The 21,027-nt window shown below is 48.9% G+C and overlaps 1 protein-coding gene across 3 annotated transcripts in view; it reads left to right on the forward strand.

The window, feature by feature from the left end:
- Positions 1-21,027, forward strand: part of Rps6ka2 (ribosomal protein S6 kinase A2) — a 274,655-nt gene that overhangs the window by 174,813 nt on the left and 78,815 nt on the right. For all 3 annotated transcript variants that reach the window (XM_087587129.1, XM_087587137.1, NM_057128.1), the window contains 1 exon segment: positions 19,470-19,586. In XM_087587129.1, coding sequence (XP_087443255.1) covers positions 19,470-19,586 — 117 coding nt within the window.

Genomic DNA, 21,027 nt, shown 5'->3' on the forward strand with positions numbered 1-21,027 from the left:
CTGGGCCTAGGAATAGAGCTCCACTGTGTCTCTTGTGTGGCATAAGCTGGGTATGGTGGCTGTAATCCTAGTACTTGGGAGACAGAGGCAGGAGGACAAGAAGCTCAAGGTCATCCTTGGCTACGTTGCAAATTCAGGCCAGTGTAAGCTGCACAAGGTCCTTGTTGTCCTCTGCAGAAGCAGGGCAGATGGGTCCCTCGGGTCTCTGTCCATCGGAAAAGCCGGAAGTTGCTACAGCCCTTAGCAGAGAAGTGAGGTGGTTTGGGAGGTCTACACAGAGCAGGTAGCTGAGCTCATGCTACCTTGGCGGCAGCAGCACGAGCAGCATGAGCCTGGCCTGCCATGGGTCCAGGGTCCAGAGATGACTGCTTCGGGAAAGAGAACTCTTCCCCAAGTGTTACCACTCAGTACAAAACAGCCACTCTCAGACATCGTGCACTCTATCCCATGTGGCCAGTGACTATATAAACATTGAGGTGTGAGGTGGGATTTAGGTGTTTCCGATTGGCTCAGTTTGGGATGTTGGCGATGCTCTATTTGCATGGGGAAGGACTCCAGGTGTTTGCCCTACTTGACTGATTGTCATGGTCCTCTCAGTGGGGTGTGCCATGGTTACATGTGTGTCTGAGCTCGCTTAGCCTTCGCAGTTCTTCTGTCTGGTGGCCAGGTTCACTTGCCCCACAGACCCTGAGTCAAACAATCAAATAACCAAAAATACCCATTGGTGTGGGTTTTGTGTGCCTAACCATTTAAAAATGCAATGTTCCTTCATTTGTTTCTCCCCATTCTATCCCACAGGATATCTTTTCCCTCACTCACCCCAAACCCCTTTAGTCTCTGACCTCTGTCCTTTCTAGTTGGGACATAGAACTGGTAGAGGAGGAAAAGAGAGAACACTCCTGAGTGCTCTGTTAAGCTTGTGCACAGCCTATGAGATCTTGGGATTCTCCCTGACTGTCAGCTCTGAGCAGAGTACAGGGTAAGTTGGGGGTGCTACAGGGTGGGTTGTAGCTCTGCGCCCTGTACTAAGGAGGTCAGAGGGGTTGTTTTTAACTTCCCCTTTTTGGCTCCATTTGCCCAAGGTTGTGTCAGCCTTGGGTGGCTGTGACTCCACACCCAGTGACTAGGTAGTAAGGATGCATTGGTCATCGGGCAGGAAGGGCGGAGCCTGCAGGACTGGAGCTCCTGATGCCAACAGTACGAGGGTGCCCAGTGACTCATGGGAAGACGGAGCGTAAGCCCTAAAACACTGAAGTGATAAGGCTGCGGTTAAGCATCCCTGTTCTTTTTGGTTGAGACACCCCTTGAAGATTGTTTGGCTGTGTGTTGTTTGTATCATCATGAAAGGGGACACTTGTGAGTCCCCCTCTTAACATAGAAATGAGATTGCAAGTGTCAGACCTTCGGAAAGGGACGGGTGGAGAATGGTAAAGCAGGAGACACGGTTGCTTTAAATACCACGGCACTGCTCTTTTCCTGCTGATCAACTCCTTACATTTTAAAAGCCTGTTCACTCTCCAGAGGTGCCTTGTAGCATATCCCCATGGTTTGCCCTTACACGTGTCAACTTCACGTGACATGGGCTGTTCATCTCCCAAACACTCTGGCACTCAGCAAAGGTTTTATTTAAAAAGTCTTCAAACAGAAGCCGCTTGACTGGCCTTGGCTGCAGAGTGTGTTTTTTTTATAATCCGAGGATTTGCCATCTTGGAGACTTCTGCGAGCACACCATCCTGTACATGCTTCTCCCTCACAGATGGGCCAGCTTCTGTACAGAAAGCAGCCACCCTTCCTAGGACAGCCTCAGCCCACGGCCACCATGTTTTATAGTAACTTCCGATTTTACGGTATTCCTCAAAGCAGTCTGAATAAAGGAAATAGAAAACAAATTAAACAACATAGGTAGAACTCTGTTTGTGGTTGCCAAGCCCCATGCACCCATGTCACAGGCTCCCATTATGCTGACCGTCCTCCCGCTTCCACCTCTTGTGGTCCTCGGCAGCATCTGTGTCTGTGTGTGCCCGTGTCGGGATTGGTGGATTTTGACCTAGAGCCGAAGAGAAAATGTGAAGGGCTTTTGCTCTTTGAGTTGCATTGGGGTATGCAGAATCTCATAAAATGCTGTCCACTGTGCTTCCTGTAGCTGTCGGGTTGGTCCACGCTGCCCTCCACATTCACAGTGCACGGCGGTGAGAATTCAGATGGCCAAGCTCAGGACCAGTTTTCACACTCTACTCAGGGCCTCCCAGCGTCAAGCTGTTGTGTTACAGAGCCGTGTTGCAGAGTGGTCACGCGGAATTTTCGAATGTTGTCTTTTCTGTTTGTGACTTAACCACTGTTCATCCCCAGCATCTCAGGGCAAGGATACCTGCTTCTGGTGTGCAGCAGTAAGTGAGGGGCAGAATGGCTGGGGTACTTGGCCAAGGCGCTCTGCTCCTAAGACCGAAGGCCAATCTGAATCTCACCATCACTCTCCCGCCCCTTCACGGGGCAGTTATATTCCTTTGAGTAGGTAGTAGAGGGGATTTGTCTGTGATTCTTGTAGGTAAGCAGCAGAGAATCCCTCAGTTCTACAACGAAGATGTAAGAAGAAAGAAACCGCTGTCTGGGTAGCTGGAACGCTAAGATGTTTCCAGAGGCAGAGAAGCACCGCCAGACCCATTGCTGATGGCAGCTCACTGCTGTGGTCTTTAGCTGGTGTCTCCCCTAGAAAGCCTAGCCTTTTCCATGGTAACAGAGCAGAGTTGCTATTTTGGAGAATTTGTCGTTTTGGTACATTTGGACCCCACACAGAGGGCCTCAGAGCACTGCAGAGAGAGCTCTGTAGTACTGGTCAGACCACCTAGCATCTACTTTCCAGTGTAAAGACAGAAAGAAAAAAAATGTGAATCTTTGAAGTTATCCAAAGATTATTTCTGTTGTCTTCATGGGGTGTGTGTGTGTGTGTCTGTGTGTGTCTGTGTGTGTGTGTGTGTGTGTGTGTGTGTGTGTGTGTGTGTGTGTAGGCCTGTGTGCTTACATGCAAAGGTCAGAGCGGGCTGCTGTTTGTCCTTCATTGCTTTCCACATTCTGCCTTAAGACGGCCTCTCGCTGAGCTGGTGGCTGGGATAGGTTGGCTCAGGCTCTGCCTGTCCCCTCCCCCACTGCTGGAGTAATAGGCCTTTGTAGGCATGCCTGGAGTTTTACATAGTCATAGGGCCTCAATCTCAGGCCACCATGCGTGTAGTGCCAGCTTCCTTACCCACTGAACCATCCCCTGAGCTCCGGCTTCATGGTTTCAGGTCTTCCCTACAGCACGCTGTGAGAGGTCATCTCGCTTCCAAACCCAGCACTGTATTTAGGGGAGCTGAGCCCACATGGCAGTGCTGTAGTGGATCGGCCATGTGTTAGCACTGAGAGCTGGGGTGGGGTTGGGGTAGGGCATCTGTAAACTAAAGCACTCAGCTCCTGGCTATGCAGGTCCACAGCAATGAAGCTCTGCCCTGACACCACCCTGTCCTTGCTATGTTACCAAGAACCTCCAGTTTTCTCTAGGCTACGCTCTGCTTTTCTAACTGCCTGATACATCTCTCTGTAGTTCCTGCTTCTCCTTCCCTAAAGCTGGGGAAATGTCTAAGATCTCCCTGCCGCCAGCATTGGTTGGTTGGTGAGGACAGCAAGAAGCTAGGCACGTGCTCCGTGGTAAAGGGACCCAGCTTGTGGCATTGCCCACATGGTATGACCTAGCTGGTCACATAGCCTAGGGCAGCTTTCACACACAGCTGTATCCCGAGATTATGAGGACTGAAGACCATTTAAAGCTGTAGTTGTATCTGTGTGGGTGGTGCTGTCTTGAGTGACCTTCTGCACTTGGGGAGGTCTCGAGGGGATGAAGAGTGCTGCCTTCCTTGTCTTTGAACTCTAGGCTAATCATTTATTAGCTTTCCCTCTCTCTTGAACTTGGGAGAGTCCAATGTGTGTCCCTACTCAGCTTGTCTCTGATTGGCTCACTGTCAGGTCTCTAGAGGATGTCATTGGTCATGATGAAATTAGGGACAGCACAGAAAGTAAGGACACACTGGAATGTGAGGGGCATAGTCCACCAACAGGACACTGCAGCATGTCCTGGGCCATGGAGCCCCAACACCTTTGTCAGCACTTTTTAGGAAACAATTAATGCGAGGGAGACATTGTATCAGAGATGAATCAGGAGACCACAAAGATTAGAGTCCTGGAAACCCCACCATCGGGCACCTGTGTTTCATACCTTGGGACATTCCATTTTTTTCAGTTTGTTCCTGCACAGGGATTTTCTTATAAAGTTAATGAGAATCTGAACATAGAATCCTATGTTCTTTCAAAGGAAACAACAATATCATAAGCATGTTCTGGTGTCATTGTTATCATAAATGAATTTTTTAATGTAGGCATGCTATGTGTTTAACTTATTCATGCAATACAGAGTATCCAGGATTTACCCAATGTCTTCAGCCTGAAGAACACTGAAATGGATTCTTACATGGCTCTATGTCCTTAATTCTGCTGCTTTGAAAACTGAAAGAACAATCAGTTGCTTCAACATTGAGGCTTTTGCTACAATGGACTCTCTCCAGTTGGGCTCACACTATCTTTTCTGTCAGGCAATCACTGTGCTGAAATTCAGTAATCATTGGGGATTCCCCCCACCCCCAATATTTTGTTTAAGTAGACAGAAAATTTTTTTCATTTATTTTACTTTACTTTATTTGATTACTGCATAAGTTATTTTAAAAACCTAAATCTTGAGTATATATTTTCATTATATGGTGTTCATTCCACTGACCACAGTTTGCACACACGTGCACTCACCCCCTCCGGCCCGTTTATCTGTTTATTTGAGTCAGGTTCTCACTAAGTAACCCTGAAACTAAACAGGCCTGAAACTTGCCAAGTAGCCTAGGCTGGACTTGAACTTGTAGCCGTCCCTTTGCCTCATCCTCTGCTTCCTCGGTACTGCAGTTATAGGGGTGTACCATCACACCACCTCCTCCATGTCTACTGTCAGTATTGTCTTTTGTCTGTGAGCTTTTATAAAGGGTGGCTGTGCACAGATCCATGCTTCCCTTGCAGTGACTTCTTTTCTGAGCTGGAAGCAGTGGTGTGTACTTGTGCGTCCCAATCTTCCCCCTCGGGTGCGAGCATTTATCAGACCATCAAGAAAATATCTGGGGTCTGAGATCACCAGTGATGGGTTTGCTTTCACAGAAGACAAGGCAGCCCTAATGGCCAGATCTGACTGTCCCCTTTCTTTCTGTGCTCTGGTGCCTTTATCATGCGCTGATCTCTGCCTGCCTCTTGTCTGGCTGTGGTCCAGCCCCTCGTCCATCTGCAGTTGCTTTGTGTGTGCATACTGTCCTTGTTCCACACGCGCATGGCGCATGGTGGACACGGGAACCAACTGCCGTTCCCCTCCTAACAATCTGTATTTTCCTCAAATCGCTGTGCCAGTCTCTGGTATTTTATGTGACGTTTAGAGACGTTTTACCATTTTTAATTTCTAAGGAAGAACTTAAGCTTCCTTAGATTAAATGTGTGTTACCCTAGGCAGCCTTCCGCTTGTCTTTCTGCACGCTTGTATCCACCACCTGTCACTCATCCTTTGGTTTGCCTCCGGGCAATGCTTTCAATATTTGAACACTTACTGTTACAATTTAGGAGGGCGCATTTAATATTTATATTTAAATGTTTTGTTTTCCCCGTCGATCTAAACCACCTTGCTATTTTTGACATCCGGGGAGAATCGGGTTGTGCATAGGAATTTTCATCAAGCCCTCTGCTATTATATATAATAAGACTTATTTTGGCTTACCTGAAGTGTACAGCACCAAGCTGCATTTGTGGTCTCGCTGCCTTTCCTGTGCTTGCTTGCTTATTTAGAGCTTGTTAAATAAAATCATTGATTTGGTCATCTCTGTAAGTCCTATACTTTGGGGCTCCAGAGTCTGTGTTTGGGGAGGTGACACACACAGAAATGAGGGCACTGTTGTTGCCCTTATTTCTCCCTCTGAAGCAGTGACAGGTGTCAGAGTAGCTCTGCAGAGTGTGGTAGAGGAACTGTTAAAGAAAGGCACTCAGTGCCCCGGAGACCTGCCTGTGCTCAGGAATGCTGGATGCTCTCACTTCCACAGGCCTTAAAGCCTAGATCCCCTAGGGCAGGTGGTCTAGGACTCACTGTTATGTGACCTGCACAAGGGATGTCATAACCTTGGTAGCTGAGTTGATGCATGCTCTGGGTCAGCCCATGCGGTGGAACCTTATCCTCCAGTTTATGCACGTGAGTTTGTGAACTTCCATCAAGTAATGATCAATATTTGGATTCTGAGCTCAAGACCTACTCATCATAAAATTGACTTCCTTAAATCTTGTTCACTGGGCAGTAGAGTTAGTGTGGGGCACTTGCTCCTCGGGTGCCAGAGTAGAATATGTTTTAGGTCTTGCTCAGAGCTGTGTGGGTTGTGTGAGGATAGTGTTTGGGAGAGCAGCGGAGAGCTGCTCTTGTGGGGACAAGAGCTGCTATTGTTGTCTTTGTAGAAGCATATGACAAATCTCAGGACAGAACACACACCCATCCTAGAGCAATGGCAGCAGCTAGGAGCTGGTCCAGCTACACACAGATTTCTGCCACTCTTGGCAGATTTCCATGGAGTGGCAGAGAGACCTCACAAAAGAACACAGCCATTGTGTACATGAGAAGTCAGTAGTCATTGTGCCCAGAGAGGTAAACCCAAGAAGGGTTGAGAAAGGGAACCAAGAGTCAAGCACAAGGCACTCAGCAAGGGCCAGGGCCAGCCCGACTGCCCAGAAGGTTCTCCTATAGAAGGAGATGCACCATGTTCAAATATAAAGGACACAGGCAAGAAGCTAGTAAAGGGGCAGATGCTTTGGCCCTAGAGATCAACGTGGTCTTCCTCCAGGAATTGTCACATTCAAGAAAAGTGACAAAACTAAGAGGCAGCCCCGAGAAGTGACCAAGCCTCTCACGTCTTTGTTAGTCATATCTGGACCAGTGTGGAGGGTGGGCATCAGGCATCTACATCAGGATGTAGAATGATCTTGAACGTGCTACAGGCAGGCACACAAAGATGTGCTGGAGTGCAACCTTGAATTCTGCATTCCTTCTAGAACATCACATCTGCCACATTGGGTGAACCCACAGTTCACTCTGCCCTGTTTTTCAGGTGGCAAGTTGGCAAATATTAGGAGAAATGCAGTGCCCCTAATGTTGTTCTAATTTACCTCAGCATACATATGAGGTCAAGTGGCAAGATTGCCCTCTAAGTGTCTTGTTGCTGGTGGACTTTGGTTTTGGTCTAGTTCTGGGGTCCTTGGACCCACTGAGTTAAAACAAAATGAGAGATAAGCATTAGTCAGCTGCAGAGTGTACATTTGTATGTGCAGCTGCAGTGTGTGCATTTGTATGTACATTTCCAGTGTGTGCATTTGTATGTACATTTCCAGTGTGTGCATTTGTATGTGCAGCTGCAGTGTGTGCATTTGTATATACAGCTACAGTGTGTGCATTTGTATGTGTAGCTGCAGTGTGTGCATTTGTATGTACAGCTGCAGTGTGTGCATTTGTATCAGCTGCAGTGTGTGCGTTTGTATGTACTTTTCCAATGTGTGCGTTTGTATGTACTTTTCCAGTGTGTGCATTTGTATGTACAGCTGCAGTGTGTGCGTTTGTATGTACAGCTATAGTGTGTATTTTATGTGTAGCTACAGTGTGTGCATTTGTATGTGCAACTGTAGTATGTGCATTTGTATGTACAGCTGCAGTGTGTGTTTATATGTGCAACTACAGTGTGTGCATTTGTATGTGCGGCTGGAGTGTGTGCATTTGTGCAGCTACAGTGAGTGACATTTGTATGTGCAGCTGGAGTGTGTGCATTTGTGCAGCTACAGTGAGTGACATTTGTATGTGCAGCTGCAGTGTGCATCGAGTGACTTTTGTATGTACAGTAGCCTGCTGCAGTATGCATAGTAGGTGATTCAAGTGTGCAGTGCCCAGCTGTAGAGGCCAATGCAGTGCATGTAGTGGGTAGCTACAGTATGGATATTTGGGGTATGTGCAGGGTGTGGCTAGTGCAGCATTCAGTTCCACTTCCAAGGAGGGTGCATCTCTGCCAAAGGCTACAGGGTGGGATGTGGGCAGACCTCTCTCTAAGGGCATGCAAAGATTATAGATATTGTGTGGGAACATGTAATGGACTGGACCCGTGTGAGGGCAGGAAGTCCACATTGATGAGGGAGAAAGCTATTCTTGCCTTTGTGTGTAGTAGCAGACCTGGCCTGGTTTGGAATCATCTTCATTTAAGAACCATAAGTGAGTTAATTGACTGTGCCACTGGCTTGGATTCACTGGCTTACAACCTCGGCCATGACTGGAGCAAAGGGACAAAGCCTTTGGTGCCACCAGTGACGTTGCAAAAGTGATGATAGTTCCAGTTGATTCTTGGTCAGCAGCCATAGAATTGAAAATGGGGGTGGGGGTTGGTTCTGTGAACTGAACCTGGCACGTGGAGCCTACACTGCAACTGGCCCTTTTGGCACTGCCACGTAGTAGGCTTTCCAGAGAATGTTCTGAAACTGGCGCTGATGTAGTCTCACCCCAGAATAGTCCCATCATAAAAAAGAACTGGCCTCACCTTGTTCCAGAAGGCTGGTGATAAAGCCTGCATGCTGGGTTCCTGGAGCCCAGCTAAAAGTGCTGACCGGGTGCCACAGCCATAGAGGTCAGCTCTGGGTTAACCTCTGCTAATCTGACTTTAAGTGATACCCTTTCTTACCCTACTCCTATGCTGGCTTCCATGTGTTCCTCTTGAGGATTCCCAGAACTGCCTGCCAGTTCTACACCCACACGGGAGAAGACTGTTTTGTTAGAATGCCCTCCTGGCAATGTCCCTGCTGGCACTGATGACTGCAGCAGCCCACAAGTGTTGCGTCTCCTGGACAAGTCTGTGATGTTCACAGATGCATGTGGATCCTGGATGCTATACCCAACTCCAAGCCCATAGGCTTTAAGGTTCTCCCTAGGTGCCTCATAGCAGCCCAGCCCTGATCTCCTGTCCAGCTCTGTGCTAAGCACTGACCCCTGGAGGCCAGGGAATTGGAGGCTGGCTCCGGTCAGGCTATTAACCTGTGAGATCTCGGTTCAATGAGGTGTTGACTTGGTTGCACATGGGATGTGTTTGGTACTAGGAAGGTGATTCCCAGGCTGCATCCTCTCAGAAGAGCATGTTGACAGGCAGTTTGAGGGGACCACTGTGTAGTAGTAGTTCAGGTCTTTGGTTCCCCTAGGAATGAATGAGCCCAAAGAAAATGTGTGCTCCGGGGGAAGCCAGGGAAACGACAAAAGCATACCTCAGAAGCAATCTCTGCTTCTTGTGACTCTTCCAGTTAAACCATGCTTCTCTTTCCAGTCGGCCCAAGGATTTGGAACTAATTGTGAATTTGGTGATCTGGGGTGTGGGTGGGGCACAGAAGGTGCTGGGGGTGAGGTGTGGGTAGGGCACAGAAGGTGTCATCCTGGCAGGGACCCCAGTGTGTGCAGTTCTAGCTCTGCTTGTCCGCACGTCCGCACAGGCCACGAATGGGCCTAGCCTGAGCAGCATTAATCTTTCATGATCTCCAGGCTAACTGTTATCACAGATTAATTTTAGCATCAGAAGAGCTGGCTTCCCTTTTGTGCAACCCCATGGTTTTGTAGGGGAGCCATAAAAGGTGCCTTTAGTAAGATTTCTGTAGAAGACTCATTTTCCTTTTCTCTTGAATGTCGGAGGTTTGTCAAAGGGTCTTTCGAGAGGCAATGAACTGAACCCATTGTTACACAAGAGGCAAGGGCTTGAGAGGTCAAGCTGAGGTTCTAACATTGTGGTGGGAGAAGATCCTGCTCACCTCATATAAGCTCTGAGACTCAGCCTTAGCTCATGAGCCCTTGTCTGGTTGCTCCCACGGAGTCCCCCATGCCTTTGCTTTGGTTCTCCAGGCATATTCTAGGCGCTCGTCTTAGTTTGTCCTTGCTTCAACAGGTTCAACTCTGAGGCCCAATTTCACAAAGAAATCCCAGAGCTAGTTTGGGTGTGAGTCCCATTTCCATCCGTCATAGGAATTTTCCCGGGACAGCCAGCCTGAATGCACTCCGGTGAGGTCCCCTTGTGGATCCCACATGCTGAGATATCAGGCATAGTTTGCGTGTCTCCACCAGAGTGAACTGGAGGCAGAGAGCATGTTACCTCTGGGGATAGCCAATGATATCCCGAGGTCTAGCTCCGAGGAGTGATCCAACTGTGGCTGATAAGTAGTACTGGTCATTGCCTTTGACTCTCTCTATAAATGCCGGGGCTACTGATCACCCTGAGGGCAGGGACTGCAGCTTCTCGGCTTCATTGCTCTTTATGAGGGTGCACACATGGCTGTGTGTGCACACGTGGTCACTGCTTTCATGTCCTGTGCACTGCCTGCTTATCAGCCCCTCAGCCCTTCTCACCATGGGATCCTCGCAAGCAAATCTACTGCTTGGCCGTGTGGAGCCTCTGTGGTCCTCAGTTCAGATCTGCCCCAGCGAGGAGGCAGCAACTTCTCTCAGAGTGCTCTGAGGGCAAAATGGCATGAGGAGTGTGGACAGCACAGAACACGGAGCTCATGCTACCGCCCCGTCAGCTCCTATAGCCTGCCCCTTCCTGCACCCACATTGGTGAGATGAAGTCAGATCCTTCTTTTGCACCAGCAAGGAGCCAGGAACACTAAGGGCCAGTTTTTAGGCCAAGGCAGGCTGGTAGCTTCAGAAAGGCCATGGAGCAGACTGAAGACAACAAGGGACTGACTGAGGCTCATGGGAGGCACTGCGGAGACAAAAGTGGGCAGGCTCACCTGCTTAGTGGGAGAGCAAGGTGTGCAGATCAGCTTTTGCTTGGGAGGGAGGAAGGAGGGAAGTGATGTGTGTGCAAGTGAGGAGGAGACCTGGGTAGGTGGGGTGATGCAGCAATAGAAGAGTGCGAGCCAAGGATTCAGAGTTTCAGAACGGGCAGTTATCACAGGGTGGGTGAGGCCAGAGAAGGTCTGTAGATAATGAAAGTAGAAATGCACTTGTAGGTTGGGGAGCATCGGGTTGGTGTCTGGTTGTCTCCCAGTTCCCTCAGACATTTTGGAGTATAGGCTTGTGCATGTACACGAGTAACCACTCCCCTGCTTGGAGGAGACGATTCCCACCAATGTCGTCCTTGAAATCACTGGGTTGTTTTCCGTACGGTGGGTCAGTTGAACTTTTCCCTCCAGTTGAGTGATGTCGGAAATGGCTGACTTTAGTCATGGAATGTGAATCGCCAGGCACAGCCCCCAGTGCTGTGGGTTGAGTCTCAACAAGACGTGCCGGGCTGGGGTGTCTGCCTAAGGAAGAGGAGTGAGGCTTCAGGACCAGTGGCCACTGACAGTAGTGAAGACTGGGGAAGAGCGGGGCAGCTTCAAGGCCAGAGAGCTGGTCCTTCTGTTCTCCAAGTGTGCGCTGGTCCTTCTGTTCCCCAAGTGTGTGCTGGTCCTTCTGTTCTCCAAGTGTGTGCTGGTCCTTCTGTTCCCCAAGTGTGTGCTGGTCCTTCTGTTCCCCAAGTGTGTGCTGGTCCTTCTGTTCCCCAAGTGTGCGCTGGTCCTTCTGTTCTCCAAGTGTGCACTGGTCCTTCTGTTCCCCAAGTGTGCGCTGGTCCTTCTGTTCCCCAAGTGTGTGCTGGTCCTTCTGTTCCCCAAGTGTGTGCTGGTTTTTCCATTCCCCAAGAGTGTGTTTGGTACTGGCCATTCCCCAGGGGCTTTTGGTGATGGTGAGTTGGCGCCTACCATTTTTCCTTCTAGAGAATTCTTGGATATGGCAGCAACATCTGATGTGTTATGTACCAAGCCCACTTGTGGCACTAGCCACTAACATCCTCTGGGCCTGCCTCTGTGAGAGATCCTAGGCTGGCTGTCAGCACAGATTGCTGTGAAGAGCGCTTCAACACGTTTCATTGCTTTCCATTGCATTCTAAGCAGAACTCACCAGAGCACTCGACAGCCTTCCAGAATAAGGACAGCGCTTCTAGAATTGTCCTAATCGATGAGAAAAAACAGTAACTCCCTATCCCCTCTTGGTTCTCATTTTTCTGATCGTAGAGGAAGGTCTGTGCTGTTTGCTCCTTGGCTGGTGCTGAGCCTCCCCCTCCCATTTCCAGTCTCCAGGATGAACCTGGCAGTCTTTGGCCCTCAACCCCATCAGGGCATCTTGCTTGTTTCCATGCTGAGGAGCTGCCTGTGGAGAGGCCATTTGATCAAAGGGAATGGCGATGTGTGTGCGTAGTGTTTCCTGGGAGGTGCTGGCATGCATGGGCAGTGTTCATTGGCTGCCTTTCTAGGAAGAGGATGAAGAGGCCAAGAAAAGTGAAAGTATAGGGTGACAGCCTCAGCAGCCGCCACCAGGGATCTTCAGCAGGGAAATGCAGAGCCTGGAGGGTAAGGCTCCTGATGCTTCCACATGGAGGTGAAGGGGGCTGCGTAGTCGTGTAGGGGCCAGGATGGGTGCGCCCTACAGTAGAGGTGCCTCGTTGACTCTGTTGACTGAGCCTGGAAGGAGAGAACGTCTTGTAAGGTGCCTGCCGCATCCTAACAGACCGGCCCCAGATGAGGAGCATTGGAGTTCCTACATATGGAGAGACGCAGGAATTCTCTTCTCTCCCCAAGATGTCTACACATGCTCAGCAGCCCTGATCTCATAGCTGTCATTGAGCTCCCTCCCTGAAAAGAGTTCCTTCTTGGTAATTGTCCCATCCTAATCGCCTGTGTGCTTCTTCATCTGGAGGTGCTTTCCACGTTTCCCACGGTCTTCTTAAAGTACACTGTCACATAAGCGAGGCATCAGTGGCTCTGCTGAGTGTCACTGGATGTCTCAGTCACTGTCCTGAAGAGACACCGTAACCATAGCAGCTCTGACAAAGAGAGCATTTAATTGTGGCTGGCTTACATTCAGAGGGCTAGTCCATTGTCAGCATGGTGGCAGTCAGGCAGACATGGTGCTGAAAGAGCTAAGACTTCTATCTACCTCCAGGTCTGGACAGCAGGAAGGAGAGAGACATGGCCTAGCTTGAGCATTTGAAATCCTATAGCCCACTCCTATGACACCTCCTCCAAGGAGGCCTCATATCAATCTTCGTCATGTAGTACTAGGTTCTAATAACCAAGTATCCACATATTTGAGCCACTAGGGGCTGTTTCTATTCAATCCACCACAGTGGCTGAAGGGGCAAGTCTGGGTGAGAAGGAAAGATGTCATCACTACGCAGTCAAGTCTTTTCTACTTAGATGCAGGAGTACCCAGGACCAGAAGAGGGGATAGCTTTCCTCATGTAAAAAACACCGTGCCTCTGGGAGACAGTAAACGTGCTTAGGTGTGTGTTGGTGGTGTACTTGCAGCCTGCCCCATCAGAACACGTATCCACAGTTGATGGGAGTGGAACAGAACTGTGAGTTTTCCCACTCCATGCTCACTGAACATTCTTCACACACAGTCTGTGGGTTATGGGCAGGCCCACTGTCACACTCCCCTCTCTGAAGCAGGCCAGGGACCCAACGCATGGTGGTCATGAGGCTTGAAATGTTCAAATGTACTCGATCCCTCGAGACCTGATAAGAAAAACATGGCAATTTTCTGCGTGCATATCCATTATTTTAAAAGTTTGAGACACAAGGAAAACATGCTACTCTGAGAAGAAGTGGCTAAAGATTGAACTTAAGAGCTGTATCGGTTGCTTCCATAAGGAGCAAATCCTAGGAATGTGCTAGAATGTTCCATAACCCCACCCTTACCCAGCCACTGTTTTGGACAGTCTTCCGAGGAGATGTTCTGAAATGTGGATCCCAGTTAGCCATGAGAAGACTTTGTCCAACTCTGTGTGTGCTGCAGTGGGGCTGGGTTCTGGGTAAGATCCAAGAATACCTACACAGATCTCAGCGGGGATTTGCACTACTGTCCCCAGGCTGTCATTCCGAGACAGAAGGGCAATTCAGAAGCCTCCAGAAGCAGCTGCTAGTAGGCTGGTTCTCTCTTTTAAGTGCCTTGGCTTCTTGCCAAAATTCGGTTACAGCCATGCTGGGCTTGGCTCAGGAGCTGTGTCTTCCAACAGTGGGTAAGCCAGAGGTCTGGTGACAGGAAGACAGTGATGGCTGATAGCAGATAGGTAGCCGCCACTCCAAATCTGGGGCAAAGCAGAGAGGAAGAGTTATCATTCTGACTGGGAGCACTCTGTTGGCTGGGCTGGCTCTGAGGCTCCTTCCTGTTCTGTCCCAACAGCCACTCCTGTATCACACCTAGGCTGGCCATTCCTTTTAAACTAACCCCCTTTCTTGCTCTGTGTTAACACACACACACACACACACACACACACACACACACACACACACACACACACACACATATTCACCAAGGCGCTCGATAGTTCCATAGCACACACACAGCGCAATGTGGAAGTTTAACACAGGCAGTTATTTTAATGTCTATTCCTGTGCTAAGGTGCTCAAGTCATCAGAGTCCACACTGCCAGGAGAACCCTGTGTACCAGATCCCTGCTGATGACGTTAGGCCTCTGCTCAGACACCAGTTCACAGGTCAGGATTATGGGGGTTCCTGCACTGTTGCTGTATGCCTCCAAAACCAGGCCTGCTGATTCTTGGGTTCAAGCATCAGACTTCTCTTCTGATGATCCAGATGGGTGCCCTCCCTGGATGAGCTCCAATCTACTTTATCTAGGATAAATAATTGACACTTTGGCATCCCATGACCAGAGGTGGATCATCCCCAGTGTCTCATATGGGGTGGGCAGGGTGTGTGATCTCTATGTGGCATGTGTATCTGTATCTGCTGAGCCTCAAGTGATGATGACTTTCTGGAGTTGTTCCAATGCAGTTTCCTCAAACTCAGAAATGTATGTATAATGTAAATAATGGCCTCTGCGTTATAGAAAGTTCCCAACTCTTCTTACTCTACAGATAGAGAGGGTCTAAGGGCGGTGAGGTCATGTGCACGCCAACACTGGATGCTGTCTTGAGCTGGGTGTCCTCCAGAGGCCAAGGCTTAAACTATCCCACAAAGTGTCCCTTGTAGGTGCTTACAGGTAGATGCTGTGAAGACATTTTGCTGGGTACACAGTGACACACTAGAGAATATACAGTTAGTGCAATACACGTCTTGTCCTGTGGAGGAATCTATGGACATGGAGATGGGCGTTGGGCATCCCAATGGCTTCTGGGAGGGTTGGCCAGGCCAGCCTGCTTCTTCCAAACCGTGACACAGGGTGCAAGGAACGAGAAGCTCAGGAACGGGACCCACCTGCGGAATGTCACGGAGAGGGTTGCCATTGGCCTTGCCGTCCATCTTTGAGTTCTTGGTGCTCAGTATCCCTAGAGAAGGGGGAATGTGACCTCAGGAGTTAACTATTGTGAAGCTCACAGGGATGCAGTTCTGGGGAAGCAGCTCCAGCTTGTCACCTCTCTTCATTTGCACCTGTCACCGGAAGCCTGTAATTTTTGGTTTGTGCGGGCTGCAGTAAATACCTTTGTTCTACTCGAGTTTTCCTTCTGTGCCAGGTTCCCAGCTCTGACAGCTCTACAGACCAAGCAAGGGTAGACAATAGCACCATGTTGAAGGGCGGGGGCTACATTGGAAAGCTTGGAGCTAGATCCATTTATTTTCTTTTCGCTAAATACTTCATAATCTTTTAAACATATGAAATCGCTAAGTTGACTGTAACAAAAAATAAGGAGGAAAGAAAGAAGAGGCAGAGGAGAGAGGGAGGGAGCATGGGAGAAAGGAAGTGAAGGAGTGAGAAAGTTATTTGGTAGATTCCTCTCCATGAGGTTTCTTCTGTTTCAGAGATGGGTAAACCGCGTGCTGAATTCTGAAGCTCATGGCTGCTTAGATCTGGGTTCTGCTGTGATAGTCACTGGGCTGGTGAACGGTGTGGACAGCAGGGCAGCTGGGTCACGCCTGTTTTGACACTTTCTTCTCCATAAGGATCCCAAAGAAAGTCCAGACAGGAAGCTGAACACACAGCCAAGGCCAGAGACAGAGTCCTCTCACTGCCTGCCACTCAGGAACCACATCCCAGGAGTCCTCCTGCAGAGACATCATAGGCAGAGTATGAACCCAGCAAACACTCGCAGAAATGGCTACCCTGTGTGTGCCTGAAAGGAAAAACCGACTCTCAGGTCCTTAGCTAGAAAGCCAGGAAATTGAGATAAATGAATCACACTCGATTCAGAGGTCTATGGTTGACACTGAGCCTTGATTTTACTACATCATCATCATCATCATCATCACCACCACCACCATCATCACCACCACCAACATCATCAACAACAACAACATTATTATTATTAATAGTAATAATAATGAGTATTTGTATGCAGTGTGTGTAGAAGTGCTCTCAGAGGACAGAACAGTATGTAGGATCTCCTGGAGCTGGAGTTACAGGTGGTTATGAGCCACCTAATGAACATGGGTGATCGGAACTGGGCTCTTGACTACCGAGTCACCTCTCTAGCTGCCATGTCATCTTTAAAGGCTTTTGATTAGTTCCCAAGATTGATACCAAGCCCACCTCAGCTCTCTTTCAACTATGAACCTGTTGGCCTCTGGGTGAGTGCCCAGCTGTTCCCACTGCACATCCTCACCATGTACCTTCCTGAAGGCCTCTGTCCCTGCATCCAGAGGGATCTTTCGTGTCAAGTGTTAACACTCCGGTCTAAGAACACTGACCTTCAAGGCCCTGGGTTTGGTCCCCAGCTCCAAAAAAAAGAACCAAAAAAAAAAAAAAAAAAAAAAAAGAACACTGACCTTTTTCTTCAACCCTTTCTCGTTGCATCCAGAAAGTATTCACACTGTTGGTTTCTACCCCTGTCTCCTTGCAGCAGGTTACTTCATCTTATTTGTTTTCCAAAACGCAGAATTAATTTTAGCCAGGCGTGTGATCTAATTAGTGTAGCCGGACGGGATAATGGTAGGCAAGCCTGGGGAACCAGTACATCTGGGGTGGTGGCGTTGTAGCATCCAGTTTCCTCATACAGAGAGACACATGGTCATCTTGATTAGCTTTACATTTCTGGAGACAAAAAGTAGAAGACAGAGAGGGAATTGATTGCTTCGGGCACCGTCAGTTAGGGTGTGGTATTTACACAGTCGCACACCCGTAGGACTTAACTTCCAGATGGACAGAGGAGCCGAGGGCTGACTGGACTCAGACGTCCCAAAGGAAGACAGGCTTGGAGTCCTCCGGGGAGCAGAGCGTGTTTTAGGTTTCTTCTCTTTTATCTCCATTGTCTCTGCTATCCGGCTTTCTGTAACTGCCCTTCAGTCTCTCTTCTTCTTTTATGTCCTGAGTGGTAGTTTTCTCATCCCCTCCATCCCATTATTTATCCTCCTTTTCTCTCCTTTCTATTCAATATATGTTAATAAAATTAAAATATAATTATATCATTTCTCCTTCCTTTTCTCCTCCTCATCCCTCCCGTGCACACCACCTCACTCCCTCTCAAAGTCATGGCCTCTTCATAACTGTTAGTATTATGTATATGTATAAGTAAACAGATGCATAGATCCACTCTGCTGAGTCTTTCTCGTGGCCCTTGTGTGTATGTGATTTCAGGGCTGACCGTTTGGACTAGATGAACAGCTAAGGAACCCCTCCCTGTGTGTAACCAGCTTCCCCTCTCTCAGTGGTCCTTAGTTGCTGTAGCTAGGGGGTGAGGCCCTGTGAGATTTCCGCCCTTCTACAGTGTTGTCTGTTGCTTCGTTTTTTTGGTCCTGTTCAGGCAACCATTATTGCTAAGGTTCATGAGTACACTGTCCTTTCTGTTATACTCCCATGTGTGTGTATTTATGTGTGTATGCATACACGCATGCCCACCATACACTATAGACTAAATCTGCACCTGAGAGAGAACATGTGGTTTATCCAAACAAACCTGCAGCCAACATTCTAACTGGAGAAAAACCAAACACTTCCTCTATAGTTGGGAACAGGACTCCATGTTCACTCTGACCATGATTATTCAATATCGTACCCAGAACCTTAGCTGCAGCAACACAAAGAGAAAGCCATTGAAGAGGTAAAAGCAAGAAAGGAAAAAGTCTAGCTGTCTCTGTTTGGAGCTCTGCTCTTATAGCTGCTTTTGGTGGCTGTCCTTCCTACTCCCTGCTCTCCTAGAACATTCTGGAACCCTGCGGCCACTCAGGAGAATTTCGTAGGGCTCTTTGTCATCTATGTCATGGTTTCTCTCGCAAGTCACTAGATGATAGCTTTGTAAGTGCAGCTGGCGTCTGGCCTTGAAACCAGCTTCTTTCCCCAAACATTGAGTTATTTTTAAGAGTCCTGTTCCCTCTCTGACCCCCACCCCAACTTCTCTCTCTCTTTCTCCTTCCCCTTCCCCCGTCTCTCCAGATGTTTCTGGCCAGCCTCTTCCCTTCTCCCTCTCTGACCCCCCTCTGTCCCCTCTTTCTCTGCCTCCACTCCCTTCTCAACCTCCCTTCCCATGCCCCCAAATAAAGGCCACTTTATACTTAAAAAAATAAAAAAAAGTCCTGTTCTCAGGCACTGTGCCAGAAACCTTCATTTAGTGAGATTCATGACACAGGTCATGTCCTGGCCCCGGAGGAATTGTGTCAAGAGCCCCAAAGCAACTATTTCAACACAAGACAGGGAGCCAGGCGTAGTGGTGTCACCTGTGATCCCAGGCCACTCAGTTCTCTATAACATATGATGTGACATGAATGGTCACTGCCACTGTGCCTGCTGCTGTGGAACTCAGATATTGAGAGGAAACTGTGCTTGTGTTTTGTATGAAAGAAAGAGGTAGGATGGTCTCATCTCCCTGGCTGTTTGGGGATGACCTCCTGCCCTGTCCGATGTCCAGAGTCCCCCTAACCCCACAAAGACTGATGTTAGCAGAGCCAGCGTTCCCGGTATATAGCAAGTCACACAGCTTCAGGACAGGATGATGGACGCGTACTGATTGCTGTGTGGGTTTCATGGAGACGAAAGGCTCTGTTTTGGCACTCTTTGTGGTATCTGTGTCAAAAATACTGGATAGTGAGGTGGGAAGAAAGTAAGTCATCTGCATTTCCATGTGGGAGCCTCTCCCAGCCTCCCAAGCGGTGAAGCTCGACACCACTGGGTCACTGTTTGATTCCTGAGGCCACGCACACTGTTAACTGCAGAGTGATGTTCATGGAGAATACGTTCAGATTTCCCTGTGGTATTGGTGAGAGGGGACAGAAACCTCTGGAAGAAAGCATTGAAGATTTACCTGTCAGTCACAGCACACCATTTCAGTCCCCCGTTCTGGAAGACCCCAGAGCAAACACCTTTCTCAGATGTAGGGGTACAGATGGGTTGAAGGGGGCCCTGGCCGTGTCCTAACCGCACATCTCTGCTGTCTTGCAGGAAGAAGGCATCGTGAAGGAGATTGACATTAGCAGCCATGTGAAGGAAGGCTTCGAGAAGGCAGACCCCTCCCAGTTCGAGCTGCTAAAAGTTTTAGGACAAGGGTCGTATGGAAAGGTGAGTCGAACGGGTCAACACTGGTGGGCTGGCCTCAGATGCAAAGGCAGTACAGGCTGAATCTGGCAGAGTTTGGGCACGGAACTGCCCACATTAGCTGAGCTGTGTCTGTCAGAATCGTGAGCCAAGAAGCGCCAGATCACCCACATTCTCGTGCTCATCGGGGTCCCCTTGACTTGTGGTTATTACCAAAGGAGCTGGATTATTCCATTTAAACCAGGGAGTCTTGGGAAGGGCATCCACAACAGCTCTTACTGAAAGGGAAGTGACTGATGAGAGAATAAGAAAAAGAGGGGAAAGCCCTTCTCTGGATTGGCCTACACAGCTGTCACTCAAGAGTTAGGAAGGCCGGCATTTGGAGTCTGTCTCCTCTCCTCACCTGGTCAATGACGATACTTTGTTTTCCCCACTTGTAAAATAAAGTAACTTATTTTATATCCCTTTGCTTTGAGTTAAATTAGTCCTGAGTCCAAGCTGGAAGGGTTTAAGTGCTGAGCCTGCACATGTCCGTATATCTGCTTACGAATCATGGCGATGGTGGCTGATTCAGGAGATGGGAAATGCTGGCTCTTCCCCCGTGCCCCATCCACACACGGTATCCACTGGACTAGCAGCTAGATGGGCACACACTGACAGCCTGAGTGCTAGAGCAGAAGGGCCCAAGTATACCAGGCAGCCAATGCTCCCCAAAGTGTGAACAGAACTGTCCCGGCGTTTCAGAATGACTATTTTTGTGTTGCATGTGGATGTTTGCCGAATCTTGCCAGTCTTCACATGACTGTGCCGGGAAGAGGGTGGGCTCAGTCCAATCTGACTCAAGCGCAGGCATGCGAGGTCTGAGGTTTGGAGAGATCTCTTACAGACTCCATTGCCTTCATTGTGTTTAGGGGCGGGAGGCCTTCCTTCCTTCTGACTTTCTCCGTGGTCAAGTGACAAGGAGCCTGTTTATACTTGTGCATGTTACCAGTATAATCATGAGGTTACAGAGTGGATGCTTACTTAGTAGGGTCCTGGGGTTTATGGAAGTAGCAAAACAAAACTCTGTCTCTCTTCCGTCCACAGCTAGTAATGTAAACTGAAAGCGGAGCCTGTCTGCATCGTCAGGAAAATGGCTCAACATTAATAAGAAGTAGGGAGGAATTGAGAGATAATTTTTTTCTTTAAGTGCCAGGATTGGAAAACACAGACAAGAGTCCTCTCCCTTTCCTGCCTCTCAGAAGTGTCACCCATGTGCTGTCTCCTGAGGGAGAAGCCTCCTCCAGTGTGAGCTCAGGCTAGCGGGGCCGTTCTTTCCCAGAACAGAAGTTCTGCCATGGGCTGTGGGTGATGCCTCTGCTGCTGGGTAACCCCTGTTTTCTTGTGGCTGCTACAGCTCCATCTCAAAATAGAAGCACCAAGTAGTTCCTGGGGATGAGGAAACGGGACACTCCCCAGGCAGCAC

This window comes from Rattus norvegicus, chromosome 1 (assembly GCF_021556685.1).
Source record: "Rattus norvegicus strain SHRSP/BbbUtx chromosome 1, alternate assembly SHRSP_T2T, whole genome shotgun sequence".
Classification (NCBI taxonomy): Eukaryota; Metazoa; Chordata; class Mammalia; order Rodentia; family Muridae; genus Rattus; species Rattus norvegicus.